Source organism: Castanea sativa, chromosome 12 (assembly GCF_040712315.1).
Source record: "Castanea sativa cultivar Marrone di Chiusa Pesio chromosome 12, ASM4071231v1".
Taxonomy (NCBI): domain Eukaryota; kingdom Viridiplantae; phylum Streptophyta; class Magnoliopsida; order Fagales; family Fagaceae; genus Castanea; species Castanea sativa.
This window is the reverse complement of record NC_134024.1, coordinates 47,963,127-47,980,350: the sequence shown is the minus strand read 5'-3', so window position 1 is coordinate 47,980,350 and position 17,224 is coordinate 47,963,127. Positions and strand designations below refer to the sequence as shown.

Sequence of the window (17,224 nt, the reverse complement as noted above, 5' to 3'; positions counted from 1 at the left end):
AAAAAGTCTCCCCAGCCCAGAATCCCAGATTTCCAAATTCTCATTTCTTCAAGTTCCAAACTCCACTCTCTCTCTCTCTCTCGCACAAAAATCAGAATCTCAGAGAGAGTAAAAACCAAGCTAAACATCCATCCATCAATCAATCAATCAATCAATCAATGGGCGCCACAAGCGGCGACGTGGAGGCTGGGTTCGCGAAGCTTCAAGGCGAAGACTTCGAGTACTACATGCAAACCTACTCCATAATCCTCGGCCGGAACTCCAAGAAATCAACCGTCGACGTCGACCTCTCCAGCCTCGGCGGCGGAATGAACATCTCCCGCCACCACGCCCGCATCTTCTACGACTTCGCCCGCCGCCGCTTCGCCCTCGAAGTCCTCGGCAAGAACGGCTGCTTCGTCGAGGGCGTTCTCCACCTCCCCGGCAACCCTCCCGTCAAGCTCGATTCTCAGGACCTTCTCCAGATCGGCGACAAAGAGTTTTACTTCCTTTTGCCCGTTCGGAGCATCCTCGGCGGCCCGGTAGGTGCTCGGGGTTACGCTGCGGCGGCCGGGGCTGGGGCGGGGGCGGTTGTGGCAGCGCCAGTCGCGGGGCATTATGGGAATTATCATATCGCGGCTCCGGCGGTGGGGAGTGGGAAGAAGGGGAGAGGTAGGGAGTATTATGAGGAGTATGAGGAGGATGATGGTGATGATGATAATAATAATGGGATTGGTGGGAGTAGTGGGAAGAAGGTGAGGAGAGAAGGATTTGATGGGTACAGCTATGGCGCCGGAGGCTCCGGCGGTAAGGGTTAGTGTTTTTTTTCGATTTTTTGTTCAAATTCAATACTAGTAGGAGCAGATGGTAGAGTAGAGTTTTAATTCATTTTTATATACCCTTTTTTTTTTTGGTTATTGGTTTTGGGTACTAAGATATTGATATGATTGTTTTGTTTGGTGGGTTTTAATTATTGGGATGTGAGATTTTGGATCTCCTCAGAAAAGAGGCTAGGCTAGGCAATGCTACTGAGCTTTGAGGCTCTTGGCAATTTGGCATTTTGGATGTTGTTTATTACATTTGGTTGTGAGCTTTTGATTGTGTTGAGGGTTGCTTGGACTCTCTCTTTGTTAGATTATGCTTGCATTTTCTGAATGATATTAAGGGGTTGTTTCGATTGATTGGTTTAATAACTGAGAACAGTGTGGAATTTTTTCGGTTAGGGCTTTTGATTATGGTGATATTGGTGGGAATTAGTAATTGGATTTTGAGTTTGTTCGTATTTGGCGGAAAATCTTTGCTTATTATTGTTGATATTTTTGGTTGTGGAGCTTTTTGGCCAAGAGCCTTGTAGCTCATCTGGAACCTCCTAGTGTTTCCAATGAAGACGTTCATGGTTCGAACCCAATATCCCCCATTGTAACTGTTGAATATATATAAAAGTGGTAGTGGAGGTTTTTTTTTGATTCTACGTGAGAATTTGTTGAATGCTGTATTCCTTGGTTCTTTTCATTAAGTTCTTTGGGATGACTCATGGATAGTGCAGTTTAAACCGTTTGATAAACCTTGATATACTCCATTATCTGGATTACTTTGTGTTTGTGTTATTGACTATGCAAACCTGCTACTTCTGTTCTTATGAACAATATTTTTTTTTTTGTTAATCAGTTGGTGCTAGGAACTTTTTCCCCTTTCCACTTTGATATGTTTATGTTTGGTTGGTGTTTACTTTGTGTTTGTGGTTGTTGGAGGATGCACAGTTTATCGATTATGAACCTATTCAATGTTTTTAGGTTTAGTTTCTTTTTACAGTATATCTTTATCACTCATCTTGTGGCTTAGTAGTATTTATTCCCCTCCTCAACCATCATTTGGCCCCCCTTTCAACCTAGACTTAGTTTCCCAAAAATTGAGTCTTATTCATTTTAGTGAAATACATACACACACACACACACACACACCCATACACACACGCGCGCGCGCATGCACACATTATCACAAACACAATTTCAATAAATTGAAAGGTGTTGGATGTGTTTGTAAGAAACATGTCGAATAAACCTCTCATTATAGCTGATGAGATTCCTAATTGGTACAGATTGTATAATCATCCATGTATGCATTTAGACCCACTTAAACTAGGTTTTTAACATCTATACCTGTTTTTTGATAAGAAATAAAACTTTATTGAAATGAAAATGAGTATGTTTCTCATGTACACAGGCAGTGTGCTAAGAAGGCAACAAAACTTCACCTAAAGTTCCATTAATCTAGAATTTCCTTCAAGGTAGAAAAAGAATGGCTACTTAAGCAAGCCATCCGCTCAGACATAGTGTAAAAAATACAATTTTAGCTCCAAGTTCTATACAATGTAACTAAAGAATCCATCCAAGGATCCTTAACTACAAGTTCCATGAAAACAAAGATTCTGAAAAGTGCATTATAGACTATGGAAAATCCCTGTTGAGAATGATTGGAGCCCCTAAAGAAGATGAAAATATCGACCTTATCAATTGGGTGGTCAAATCTTTTAATAGATATAGATCACTTAGGATGATGAGGATGGAAACAAATGTGAAAAAAATGTAAACCTGATAGCAGTGTTGGTGATAACCAACACCCACAATCTGCTTTCGGGAAATTGAAGGGAAAGGTTGACTATTTGAAATAAGTGCATAGCTCCGTGTCTTAAAAAGAGATTATGGATTCCATTTTGAGAAATAGTGTTCCCAGTTCCCACAACACTACATGTGATTACCCAATGTACTGAGAGGGCAAATTTTAGGTACAATATATTAGATCCTTTTGTGTTTTTGGCTTCTTTTTGGGGTTTCCTATAATAAATAGGATATACAGCTTCTTGATAAATTTATGCAAGATGCTGACTTTACATAAATTGAAAGGGGACTTGGAATGAACCTTTGAGAAGGAATGTGCAGAAGCTGAAAAGGAAAGCAAACCCTTGGATCATGTGTTGCAACTGGGATTGTTTGTTGCTGATGTTATGATTCTTTGAGGAATTAGGATGAGGCTTAGAATTTTGTTCTGTTCATGGGCTGTTTAATGTTTACCAGGATGTCCATCCAGTGATGCTATTATAATTTATGTTGACTTCATGTATCATTTTTCCTGGGGTATATAGGGTAGGGGTAAATGCTACTGTCTTTATTAATTGGCCAAGTTCTAGGTTACGACCATTTATTCTAAGTTTATCTTGTAAGCAAGCCATCATATGGAACATGTTTTGAAACTTGATGAAAATTGAAGTACTGTAGCTGACATCAAATTAATGCATATGACATTCTTCCTTGTTGAATTTATCATATTTACACCAATTTTCACCTCAAAGAGAAGCACATTTATTATGTAGCCAACCTTAGCTATTGTTCCTAAAATTTATTTAGTTTGTGCTGGAAAAAGCTAGAAGCAAAACTTTTCTGAAGAGTTTTTTTCTTCAGAAAAGTTGGGTGCATTACGAATCAATACATGGAGGAGCTCTCACTCAATAGCAAAAAGCATGAGGAGCTTGGCTAGTCCTCGTCATGGAGGACCATGGAAGCACCATTAAAGGCATAAATTTTTTTTTTTGATAAGTAAATAAGTTTTTTTAAGAGATGGAGGTATGTAGCCCAACCACAAAGGCTATATACAATAGGTACATACACAATTCAACTATGATCCATAGAGTCTAATAAGTTTGAAAATGAAAATAATCTTGATGCTGTCATCCATTCAGACACGGTTATGAAAACCAGCAATTTCAAATCTAAAATGGTCCTCTTATGGTGGTGCGGTTGTGTATCTGTGGTTTACTTCCCAGGGGTGGATCCAAAGGGCCCTTCCTTGTTGAGGTTCCATGCGTAAAAAAAAAAAAAAAAATTGAAAATGGTCATCTCATACCCCTCAAAGATTCTAGCATTCCTTTCTCACTTATTAAGGGTTATTGACTTGATTCTGTGATAAGATGTTCTCATATTCACTATATCACTTGAAAATGATCCTGAAAATTTGTTTTTATATTGATATCATGCATTCTTGAATTGAATTTCCACATAGTTACTTGGACAGTTTGCTTTCCCTTTTTGACTGCTTGGTTCCAAAATGGCTGTATAAATGATACAACACATGTACCTACAAAATACTCTTTCATTGGCATGGTATTGTCTCCAATTCCTGCAGAGAAGAAAGCAGATGGAAGATCAAGGATTGATCGGGATGCTGACAATCATCAACTTCTGCAGTTGGAAGAAAAGGATGTGGTATCAACTGTAGCTACTGCACTCTCAGATATTTGTGGTCCTGGAGAATGGATGCCTATGGAGAAACTTCATGCTGTGGTTAGTATCGTTACCTTTATTGCTTGTATATAAGGTCATTGCCCATTGCTTATCCCATCTAAGTGAGGTCCTGGGGGGTTTGTTTGGATCTTGTGCTAACCTTCGGCATTTTTTTTTGCACGAAGTGCCTGACTTTTTTTTTTTGATAAGCGAAGTGCCGGACTTTCAACAAGTCCAACTTGGTTCTAAGCATGGTTTTAAAAACCGAACCGAGAATCAAACCGTTTTTTTCAAAATTTCCGGTTTTGACCAGTTTTTCCTGGTTTTTGACTGGTTTTGAGACATTTAACCGGACCGGACTGCACCGGTTTTCCCGGTTGAACCGGTCGGACCGGTCGGTCCGGTTTTTTAAAACAGTGGTTCTAAGGGCTTGCAGGAACTGCCTGAGTTACTGAAATAACCCTCTCTGTTCACTGAATGCCTAATACCTAAATAGAGTCAGTTATATTTATACTGATTTTGAGTATATATAGGGTAAAATGCACAAAACCACTTAAACTATTCAATAATGCTACTTTGCCACAACTGTCTTATGTGGCAGACTGTGATTGGCTGTCTGTCACTACTCACTATCACATGGACCTACAATTTTTTTTCCAACCCACACAGGCTGCCACGTAGGACAGTTGTGGCAAAGTGTGTGGTACTAACATCATTGTAAACTATTATCCAGTTGTAGTTACAATCCATGAACCAAAACTTTAGTCAATTTTACCCATAAACTTTAAGAAATATGTAAATAAACCCTTCTGTTAATGTCTGTTCCAAATTAATGAATGAAAATAGCCCCATGATTGGTATGTGGCCACTAAAATGCATTAAATGCCATGCAAGTTAGGCCAACACCATTCTAGGAGAAATAAAAATTTTCAAAAAAACACAACCCAATATGTAAATGGAACTCTACTATGGGGTGGGCTCGGTTTTAATGCTTAGAATGGAACTCTTTGAAGAAGCTCATTTACAACTTGAATCAGCACCAAAAGAGAGAACCTTATGTTGAGATTTTGAGAAATAAGTAGAGGAAGAGGGGATGGGTAAGGGAAGGCAAGCTATCCATTCCTCCATCTACATTTAGGTACTGCCTCTTGTTCTATTTTGACATTTTATTGTCTGATGCTACCAACTTTGGGAATTTTAATTTGATAATAAGATTTATGTGACTAATAATGTCAAAATACAAATATTAAATACATTGGTTGTGCATGACTGGATTATTGGGTGCATCACAGAACAAAGTGTTTGCTATAAATTTAGTCATTGCATTGTTAGGTATGGTAGGACATGGTAGCAGTCAGTGAGTTTATTAGAGTTGAAGATTGCATCTTTGAGGTGCACATAACACTTAGAGGGATTATTAGAGTTGAGGATTCGGGTTTCAAAGTTGTCCATGAGTTCTAGGACAATGCTTCCAATAGAGGGATTCCATGGGAGATCGATGTAGTTTTAGGAATTTTTGGGTTAATTTTTCATGGTTGAGGGAGCTGTAAGGTTCTCAAGAACTTGCAGGAAAGCGAGGGTAAAGGATCTGGGTTGTTGGTGGGTTGGGTGAAGACAACTAGGAGGATTGGGAGGATGCCACGATTGAAGATTATGAAAGAAGATGTCAGGGGTTCTATGGGCTGGTCATGGTGTACAAAGTTAATGGTGGTGAGAGGGATAGGAGAGGAAGCAGAGCAAATCAAATGTGATGTCATGTTCAGTGGTTATGTAACAATTACATTGTCATTTTCTGTTATAAATTTGGAAGGTTCTAATGGAAGGATATATTTGCATCTTTTTCAAATCTCAAACTTTAGAGGTAAAGTTAATTCAGGGATGTCTGTGCAGCTGATGCTCCGTTTGTTTCGAAGTAAAATATTTTCATTTTACAATGTTTGGTTGCATACTTGAAAAATGTTGTGAAAATCATTTTCGGTGTTTGTTTCTTGTAAAATGAAAATTTTCCTAGTTCTCAAAACCCACCAAATGCAAGAACAACCACAGAAACCACCACTGATCAATTACCCAAAAATCCATACCCTGAAGAAAGAACAGCCACCACCACCCACAAACCCACTTTGAAACCACCACCAACCCACCCACAAACCCACTGCTAAACCACCACCAACCACCCAAAAAACAACCACCGACAACCCTAAAAACTATCACCAAACTCTGAAACCACCATTAACCACCCAAAAAACATCCACCAAGCCACCACTAACCAACACAAATCCGAATCAGAAAGCCAAAAAAAAAACACCAAGGCCGGATTGGAAACCCCAAAATCACATGAACTCAAAACCCATATCAAAACTTGATCGGTGTGAGAAAGTGAGAGAGGTGGGTGGCGTTTGCAATTGGTTCAGATCAGGATTTGGATCGCGAAATTGAGAATTGGTGGTGGAGCCGATGATGAGTGACGCTGACAAAAGGTGGCATTGCTGGTGGTTGCCAGACCGCTGGGTAGGGGAGTTTCTGGCTAGTCTGTGGGATACAAGAGGGAGAGAGAAGTGAGAGATGGAGGGAAGAAGGAGAGAGCAATGCGAGTGAGAAATGGAGAGAATAGTCGAGAGTGAGAGAGTGGAGAAATTGGAAAATGTTTTACTGATTTTTTAAATGTAAAACATTTGACCACTTATGCCTTTGCTCTTAAGGTTGACTAAAAATATTTTGCAGTTGACCAACTATTTACAACAAAAACACTGTAAAATGTGTAAAATATTTTCTTGGAAACATTTTACTTCAAAACAAATGGAGCATGAGTAGAAGTTTAAGGGGTGCAAATCCATTTTACCCTACATAGATAAAAATTAAAAATTGAGACAATCTGGGAAAATTGTCTATGTGTGCTTGTGGTAGGCATATGGTTAAGAGGATTTGTGAACTTATGGTGTAGAACCTTCAGAAAGAAGGGTTAGTGTTCAGGAATGGCTAGGGTTTTGTAGGGAAGAGAAAATAATTGATTTAGGGTTGCAAAGAGGTAAGAAGAAACAGAATTGAATCTACCAAAATTTGTTGATAGCAGCATAAACAATGCATGTGAATGGTGCCTGTGAATAGCTACAAAATATCAAAAAGAAGGGAAAGAGTGAGAAAAAGAAGAAATGAACAATAAGGCTATGTGCCTCAATACTCAAGACACTCAATATTTTATTGATCAACTCAACTCCTTGTTTTGAGTACTATATGGACGCTAAAACTTAACTTTTCTTAATAGAATTAGGACTATTACTTTTACCAGTGAATCTAACCCTAATTAAATTGAAAACTAAATCCCACACATAAAGTAAATAAATCTTATTAATAAAATTAAACCCCAGGCCCACAATTATGGCCTGTACCCAACAATTACAGAATTTAAAAAATACATTTGACTGTAGAGAAACAAAATAAACATAAACTAAAATACAAATAACCTACTCAACTTCCATGGGAAATTGTTCTCAGACTTCGCCTTAAATTTAGGTTTTCAAAGAGGGTTATTTATTCATTTATTATCTAAACGTGCTATGTTTGTGCCATCAAAAACTGATTTTACATTTTTGTGATTACCATGCTCCACATGGATGTGGTGCTTGCAGCACAACTATATTTTGGTTTTTTCTTACATACTCTCCTTGTTTAGAGTGCGGCTTTGTCGCATTTTTCTTGTTTTTCCCTTCCTGTTTTACTTGATTGTTGTAATTTTGGTTCTTGATTTTTGCCCCCACAGTACATCCCCAATGTACTCGGGTTGGCTTCTTTATTAATAAAATTTTTCGTTACTTATCAAAAAAAAAAAAAAATCTTCTGAATAATGGATGCTAACTCTAGTGTATTAGCCTGTTAAGTTCATTTTTGAAACTTGAACCGTGTACCTTACCATCCCTTTTTGATGCCATGCCTCCTTTTCCATACTGCAAAGTCTTCCGCATGGAAGATAGCATTCTCTTAACTTGGATGCACTTTGTTGTAAAAAATATTTAGTATGATGCAAGTATATTTTTCAGTTAAGTGCTGAGTTTTTAGTACCACATTTCCCAGTAGGATACAGTGCAAAGAAATTTGTAAACTTAGAACCCACCCATTACATCTTTTGATTAGTGCTACCATGCGGACCTTCCATTGCAAGACACAACACCTTGCAATTTATTTTCCTTTTGACTTTTTCGTCACACTACTTTCACATTGAGTAATTCCTTAAAGGTTCAGATTTTACTGTTTCATTAACTCGTCTAAATCTGATTAGTATCCAGGTTCTCATCCCCTACCTTAACAATTATTATTGAAGTCAAATCAATTTGGGCTTCTTGCAATTAGATGATTTTGTAAGGGGGATTGAATCATAGAGTTGAGGCTACTGCTTTAGGCATTTAGTAGACACTGAGTTCCTTTAAGAATTTTCTGAAGCAACAAAAGCTTAAGACACCATCCCCTCATAAGGATATTGTTAAAAGACATACTTTTTAACCTAATAAAGTACAATGAACAGTAATTCTGAGACAAAAGAAGGCTTCTTTAATGTTGTGGGGGTGATAGTTTTGACCTTGTGCTTTGAAATAGGATTTTCCCCGAGTCATATAAGTACTACGGCATGAAAACATGCAACAAGGGTTATATTTATAACAGAAATAACCCGTTTTTGGATATAAATAGTGAGATTTCTTGAAGGTTATGATAGTGCAAGGTGGTGGGGACGTGTAGGAGGATAAAATTGTGTCTATGTTGCATGAGCACTTGTAAATGTGAACAGTAACTTTCTTACATGACATGGTATAGGCATGTAGTTTGTATTTGACATGGCTTTGTTGGATAGGTACTTACTAGGACATATGGGCCAAAGGGTGAGATGTGGAGATTTTGAATAGTTTTAGCTGTCTGCCTTTTGCACTATCCAGGACTTGTGCTCAAGTCCATGCACCATAGTTTATGTTCAAAAGTATAATCCTCTGTATTAATTATTTTATTGGTAATTGGTTACACATGCACCCAATGAATTTTGTACCCATGTCCTTTCTCTCCACCCACACTTGTAAAAGGAGGAAGTGCTATTTGAGCCAGAACTCTTTGGTACTTTCCTATTACTACATCACACTGTTATGTTAAAAGACATACTTATTAAAAGACATGGTTTCTATTCAGTTTTGATTCTTATGGCCACAAATTTAATGATAGTGACTATCTTTTCTGTTGGCTCACCTCTAATGGGTCATTTTTATTGCATTGATAACAATGATTTGTACTACTGTTATTGCATTGGGAGTTAAAACTCACATATACATCTGGTTTGTTCACATTACTGAGTGTTCCTCGATGGTTCTAATCTTGTTCAGTTGTTGGAGAAGTATGCTAATGTCTGGCACCATAGTCGAGTAAGGAGATATCTTACATCTGAGGACTGGCCCGGTCCTGAATCCAAGGGGAAACCTTGGTACGGCTTGCTTATGTTGCTAAGGAAATATCCTGAACACTTTGTCATCAACACAAGGTCCAAGGGTCGGGTAACACTGGAGTTTGTCTCTCTTGTCTCTCTGCTCTCATAAAATAATGAAGTGGCTATGGGTGATTCCATGATGCTGATAATTTATGGTGAAGTTTATTAGGAAAGGAATAGCAAGGGATTCCTATCGAGCAGCCAGGAACAAGGAGATTCAATTGTTCAAGGAATTCTTACGAGGTGTATTCTATAGTGATGATCTAGGTTCTAGAGACAAAATTGCCGATTGTCAACTTTTTTACTAACCTACTATTGTTGTGGAATGGGGTCAACCACCGATAGTGAGCTTTAGATAGGACCCTGTTAAATATATGTAAATGACAAGCTTGAATCTGAATTATGTTGCTGTTGTTTAAGTTACTGTTTTCTTGATATGAGATTGTTGGTACTCTATCGGTGTTGGTATTTAGTGTCCTAAGTTTATTATACCGTCAGTCCCAAGATAGGAGGAAGGAGGGTTGTGAATAGTTGATTTGGATAAGTAGATTCTCCTTTTGAGCTTATAAACTGGTGGTTATCCCATCAGATCAATTACTAAATGGGGTTTTTGGATCAAGTCCGGGCAACGCCATGTATCAATTTAATTTTCAGTTATTGTTTAAAACTGTACTATTTTTATCAAAAACTAAATGGGGTTGTTCCTAAACAATTATTCTCCCTTTCAAGTTAACGTGCAAAAGATTCCCTAAGAATATTGCTAAGTGCTATGAGAAGCATCAAGCTGCTAGGCAAGGATTTAACATTATTGAACTCACTATTTCAGAGCATAGATGGCGAAGTCTAGCTTCGGCCTTCAGGTACAGTAAGTTAATTGCGATTCTGAGCCTGCGTAGCCTGCTGGTTTCAGAAATTATAAAGGTAACCCAGCTTGTGGATTGCGGTCCTTTTGGTTAGGCTAAGGCTGTTTAAGCAGCTCTCATCTTGGCTTCTGCTGGTGAGGGTCTAAATCTAAAATCACTTTAATATTGGTGTGGTGGGTGACAGCATTGGATACTCTTTCCTGGTTGGGAGACTGAAATAATTACAAAAGAAAATGATATTAGAGAATTAGCGAAGTCATTTACAAGCTGCAGTTTTAGCTGTACCAAAAGAACTGCAAATTCAACAGCTCAGAATTAGCACTATACTGTCTCTGCTCGTATTCCTCCAACCTCTTACCCTCATGGTCTTTTGTTGGCTCTGTTGTATGATATCTATACTCGGTGATTTTTGCAGTGAATCTTCATAAAAAAAAAAACACACACACACACACCACACAAAAAGACATGTCGGAAACTTGAGCATACTACACGTTGCATATGAAAAAACACAACTCTTTATTTATTTATTTGTGATGGGAGGAAAAATGCAACTTTAACCAGATATACCTCCTTTACTTCGTAGTTTTGCATCAAGCACATATTCCCTGCAATAAAATTTGCCAAATCAGGAATTAAGAGCATTCACATCAGAATTTTTGAAATTCTCAAAAAAAAAAAAAAAAAAAATCAGTTTGTGCAAAAATTATTGTCTACTTTAATATAAGAACTATTTTTTTTTCTCTATTTTAACTAACCGTTTTTCAAAACACTTACATTAAGTCTAAACTTTATTTCGATAAATACTTTTCTTCATTCATATATATATATAAAGTTTTTAACAGTATTAAACTTCAAAATATTTCAAAACAGTTATATTTTTAAACTTTAAGCGCAACAGTTATATTTTTTACTTAAGGGTCACATTTTTTAAATTCAAACCCAACAATCATATTTTTCTAAACTTAAACTCAACAATCATATTTTTTAAATTCAAAACTACAGTCACATTCTTGCTCTATAAACAAGATCACTTTCTCTTCAATTTTTATCCACTTCTACCCAATTTTCTTTTCCATTCCGTTTTTTATTTTCTCTCAATAAATTTCCCTTTCGAACTCAGATTTTATTTTTCAAGTTGACAAGCCTCAACATGACTCACCTTCTTTTGATGATGAATTGAAGCCTACTTTAGCTATTGTCATAGAAGAAGGATTGAATAACAAAAAAGAATCAACATTATATCGTGATTCTGTTCAACCCTGTATGTTTTTTTGGCGTAATTTTTTGCGAGGTGATACAACTATTTTGCTGAAACACTATAGTATAATCCAATGTATTTCAGAGGAGGTTTCCAATTATTATTATTATTATTTTTTTTTAAAATTTATACATTTGAGGGTTGAAATTGATGACTGATTTGAAATGCTCACTTATGGAGTGATGACTGATTTGACGGATGAATACTTCGGTCACATTTTTGGGGGTCTAATGCTATTTTGGCATACCTAATGCAAATGCTAACCTGAAAGGTTTGCCTGAGAACCAGATAACCAATAAGGCAATACCCACCAGAGTACATCACTTCTTCACCAACAGACTTCATTACCCTTAAAACGGACAGTCCAGGTAAGAAAAAAGATCAACTGGAGCATTTAATTGACAAAAAGCTTTATGAATTTTGTGAGTATATACACGTGATAATCTCCTTGCATACTAAGAACATTACTAGTCTATATAGGACTAGCTGCAAATTCATCAATTGAACAGGAACTGAGATAAAGAAACTGACTTTGTCAAAATTTGTCTACAGAAGCCATTTCGAAACGGCTGGAAGACAGGCACCAAAAACATTATTATTAAAACATAAGAGTTCAAGGTACAAGATTAGATATTTTCAAGATTCTTCTTTGTTTAGTTTGCCAAGTGCCCTCTGCGCATAGAGCTGTTGTTCCCGGGCTTGTTTTGCAGCAATGGCTTCCTCATCAAGTACTTGGATGGGGGACCACTCCGGCAATTTCAACCAACCATCCTTCTTCTGTGAACTGTTATTACCCAATATAGATTCACTGTAATTTCTCAAGGCAGGATCTAGTTTAACTGTAGTAAAATCTGCTGCAGTCCCCGCAATAGCAAAGATGATAGAGTAACGGATAGCAGCAGGTCGACCACCTAACATGCCAAAGAAAAACAAATTTAATTAAGTTAGGGACACAGTAAAATTATTAGCCTCTTATTGCTTTGGTTGCAGCAAGCTCAGAGTTGCAATACAGACATCCCTGCACAACCACACACACCCCCTGGCAGGTGAGAGAGTCTTAGAATTTAACCTTGAAGACGCCCAAGAAGAGCACCAGTTCCGAAACCCGCAATTGCAGAGCTCAATAGATCATTAGGTCCTGTTTTCCTAGCTGCTCTCACAAATTCACGTGCTCCTGTAAAAGTGGAAATTTTTTAATTAAATTAATTCTAAGACAAAATTGTCTCCAAAACTATGGTGATCCTTCAATCAATTTCCATTGTCATTCTTCATCATTGCCGTTTTTTGCAGCCAAAGCCTGTCTTTGGTTGCCTTGCATTTTCTTGAGATGCAATCATATGTGAGTTTCTGAAAAAGGTGGACGACTACTACGATAATGCATGCGTCCACAGATAATTTTTTTTCAGATTACTATCATATATGCCTTGATCCTGAATCTTGACAACGAAGCACAAAGAATCCAAGTGATGCAGTTGGCAGCATGATTAAGTGGAAAGATATTGAAGCCTTAGCCTCAAAAAAAGACAAACATAGGAAAAACCCAGTTCTTGTTTGCCAATCTAACAAAACTCTAAGTTCACGAAAGAACTTACTATCCAAAGTCAAATTACATATATAACGTATAGAAGTCAAAGTTTATTAATATTTTCATACACTATGTCTATATCAAAACAAAACTATAATGATCACCTGTTTTACTATCCTGGAATACATGAATCCCTGTTTTCAGGCCATTTTTTTTCCATCTTAATGATCTACCTAGATTGATTCATTCAAATTTTCTTGCTTAGATTTTCACAAGGAATCAATCAAGAAAAACTTTGAACCACAACTCATTCAAGAGAACAGGATGTCAACAAAATAAATGATTCTAGGGGAATGATAATGAAGACTTATAGGCAGTTCTTAGATTGTATGACCACTAAAAACTTTATATTTTGATTGAAGACTCAAAGAGAAGTGATGTTTCACAGCCAAATAGGCAGCCACATGCTTCTCAAACAGTAATCAGTATGCTGAAATACACTCATCTGTTTACCTCATTAAAACTAAATGCATAATTCCTGTACTTGTGCAACAAGTGTTGTCAATATTTATTCATCATATATCTCACAATGACAAAAAATGTTCCAAACTGCCTTGTGGTATATTAGATATGCAAAAAGTAACTGTCAAAAATTCCAAATTGAGTGTCCTACACCCCATTGGAAACACTATCAAAATCATATGTTATCTTCCCCAATCCCACAGCTGTAATCAGTGTCTTTTTTTCAAAATAGATCACATGGATTCTTCAAATCAGTGCACACCACATTTCTAGTCTTGAAAAAGTAGTACTCTAGCACAGGTTCTCAAAAAGAAAGAACTATCAGCGGTTCAGCCAAAAAAAAAGAAAAGAAAAAAAGAAGAAGAAGTAACTGCCAACAGTCTCACACCTTAAACCAACCCACTTATCAGGTAAATCCTTTTTTTGTTTTTTTGTTTTTTTTTTTGGGGGGGGGGGAAGGGTAAGGGGGTCCAAAATGAGGTAAGTCTTTAGTTCTAGCATATTCTTAGCATATAAGCCTAGGAATTGGCTTCAACATGATGTCTACATTATGCTCTTAACATAAGGAAAGCTATACATGCTCTATTTTATTTTTAGTTTTAAAGAATAAGAATTTCTATTTTAAAAAATGGAAGCTCTGAAGGAGAAGCTTCCAAGATCTCACAATCAAAGGTGTAAGGTATCACAAAATCAACTATAGATTTACATCCACAACTACCAATTACAGCCCTATAATTTTTTTCCATTTAACCCAGAGCTAGAGGTCATTGCTATTACATCCCCATATTTTATATTAAAAGATATTCTAGAATTCTCATTCGCTTCAAAAGAAACTCAAAATCATAAAGTCATTTTACAAAAAAACTGATGACCCAGCAGCTTCAGATATGAGGTTCTAGGCATTGACTAGTTGTTGGGTAAATCTAATAAAACACATTGGTGACCAAAGAGTTTTCACTACCTCCAAACTGACAAAAAGACCATTTATCTCTGCTTGAAATGCAAGATGCAGTGCTTTTGACAATGTGAACTTATCAAGGGACAAAATGTCAGCAGTAGCAATACCAAAACAGTTCATGCTTGCATCAAGCCATTGAAGAAAATGGCATACTCCATTACAATTAATGATGTAGGATTTGCTACACACATATGCAATGACTTCATTTTAATTTGTAACGTATAAGATGATGATTCCCATGTAATATAATGACACTAAACTCTAAGTGGAAGACAATTGTATGTAGCAATTGAAATTTCATGGGATTTCAAAACAGCCTTAATGAATGAACAAAAAAAAAAAAAAAAAAAAAACTAAACAAACAAAGAGAGAGACTGAAACTTCAACACAATCACATGACTGAAAGTTTTATGAAGCAGAGATTTTTATTACCGCAATAGCAACCGGTAACAATGGCCAGATTAGTAGCATAAGTAGCAGAAATCTTTGCTAGACCATGAACGTTTCGATACTTTGACACCAACCCAAATCCTCCACCAACAATCCCTGCCCAAATCCAAAAAAAACAGGTCAATTTCTCAAATTGTCAACACCAAATAAATTCCTTTACTTTGAACCTAAGTCCCTAAACCCAACTGAACCCAGTATAGCAAATTGGTTTAGAAACGTTTCACTTGTTTTCAAGTAAACAGAAATATAAAACTTAAATTCAATACCAAATAAACTCCCTTTAATCTGAGCCTAATTCCCTAAACCCAACTGAACCCAGTTTAGCAAATTGGATTAGATATAATTGGTTTCACTTGTTTTCAAGTAAAAAGCAACAAAAACTTCCATTCACTACCAAAAAAATTTCATTTACTCTGAGCCTAATACTCTAAACCCATCTGAACCCAGTATCGCAAGTTGGTTTTAAAAAAATGGGTTTCACTTATATTCAAGTAAACGGAAACATAAAACTTAAATTCAATACCAAAAACACTCCCTTTACTATGAGCCTCACTCCCCAAACCCAACTGAACTATAGCAAATTGGTTTAGAAATAATGGGTTTCACTTATTTTCAGGTAAACAGAAACATCAAACTTTAAATTCAATACCTACACTCCCTTTACTCTGAGCCTCATTCCCCAAACCCAACTGAACCCAGTATAGCAAATTGGTTTAGAAATAATGGGTTTCTCTTGTTTTCACTAAATAGCAACATAAAACTTAAGAAATGAGAATTTTTTTTTTTTTTTTTTCTAGTTTCCTATGTTTTTCTCTGATTTCTCAGCAACCAAACAGATGGGTAATAAATGAAATGAGACCTGCTAGGAGAGTAGGGATGAAGATGCGCTCTTTCCAGCTGTCAGTGGACGAAGATGGAGGCCCTCCTTCTAGGATTTTTGGATCTTCAGAAGCCATTTTTTTTTTTTTTGGGGTTGCGGTGGGTTTGGGTTTAAGCTTCGGTGATGAAATGAATATATTGGCACTTGGCAGTGAAAGTTGGAAACGGTGTAGCGGTAGATATAGCGGGGCTGGTTCTAGCCTTGACTCTCGGGCACCCGAACACCCAAACCAAACTGCTCGGTTTTGTTGATTTTTTTTTGGTTTTAAAATTTTAAAATACTTTAGTGGGCATTCGCAATGAAAAATTTTATTTTATCCTATTTTACCATCTCAAAAAGTTACTTTATCAATTATACTATCATATCATTTTACAATGAGCAAAATTTAGGTACAACACTTAAGTGCTATTATTTAGGTTCTTTTTTAAGATTCTTCTATATGAATTTCTTTTCATGAGATGAAACTTTATTTTTTAGTTAAATATTCACATGGCAGAATCTTAAAAAAGGAACCTAAGAAACTGCACCTAAAGTATTGTACCTAAATTTTATCCTTTTATAATACACCTAACATCTCAAAACTCTATTTTTTGGCCACATTGGCCATTTACCACTTTTTGCAAAAATTATTAGCAATTTACCATTATTTGCAAAATAAATAGCAAAATACCACTTTTTTGAAACTCGACTTCATGAAACTTGAGTTTGCTGTGTAAATCGAGAATTAAACACTTGAATTTCATAAAAAAAAACTTGTGCTAACATGGATTTTTTTATTGAAAAAATGCTGCATGGAACTCGAGTTTACCAAGCTTGAGTTCTTTGTAAACACAAAACTCAAGCTTAAATGTTTTTTTTTCTTTAATAGTACTCGAGCTTTCCAAGCTTGAGTTCCTTGTAATAGCTTAAATGCTCTTTCTTATTTCTTTAATGGTACTCGAGCTTACCAAGCTCAAGTTCCTTGTAATATGAAACTCGAGTTTGCTAAGCTCGAGTTCCTTATATTTTTTTTTATAATCAACAAATAAACATAAACATAAAAATAAGTAGGTTT

General features: G+C 36.5%; 2 protein-coding genes across 3 annotated transcripts; one reads left to right on the top strand and one right to left on the bottom strand.

Moving 5' to 3' along the window:
• The first annotated feature begins 7 nt into the window (after nt 1-7).
• Nucleotides 8-10,168, top strand: LOC142619510 (FHA domain-containing protein FHA2). Of its 2 annotated transcripts, none has more exons than XM_075792633.1 (3): nt 8-786; nt 4,159-4,316; nt 9,614-10,168. In XM_075792633.1, exons 1-3 carry the CDS (start codon nt 159-161, stop codon nt 9,821-9,823), a joined length of 996 nt encoding a protein of 331 aa, XP_075648748.1. In that variant the 5' UTR covers nt 8-158; the 3' UTR covers nt 9,824-10,168. The 2 variants fall into 2 exon arrangements, with proteins under 2 accessions (XP_075648748.1, XP_075648747.1); XM_075792632.1 differs by having other exon boundaries at nt 8-792.
• A 2,160-nt stretch (nt 10,169-12,328) lies between these two features.
• LOC142618289 (uncharacterized) lies at nt 12,329-16,374 on the bottom strand. The gene is made up of 4 exons (XM_075791194.1): nt 16,150-16,374; nt 15,273-15,386; nt 12,905-13,009; nt 12,329-12,746 (listed from the first exon to the last, which is right to left on the bottom strand). Exons 1-4 carry the CDS (start codon nt 16,244-16,246, stop codon nt 12,472-12,474), a joined length of 591 nt encoding a protein of 196 aa, XP_075647309.1. The 5' UTR covers nt 16,247-16,374; the 3' UTR covers nt 12,329-12,471.
• Between the last annotated feature and the right edge of the window lie 850 nt (nt 16,375-17,224).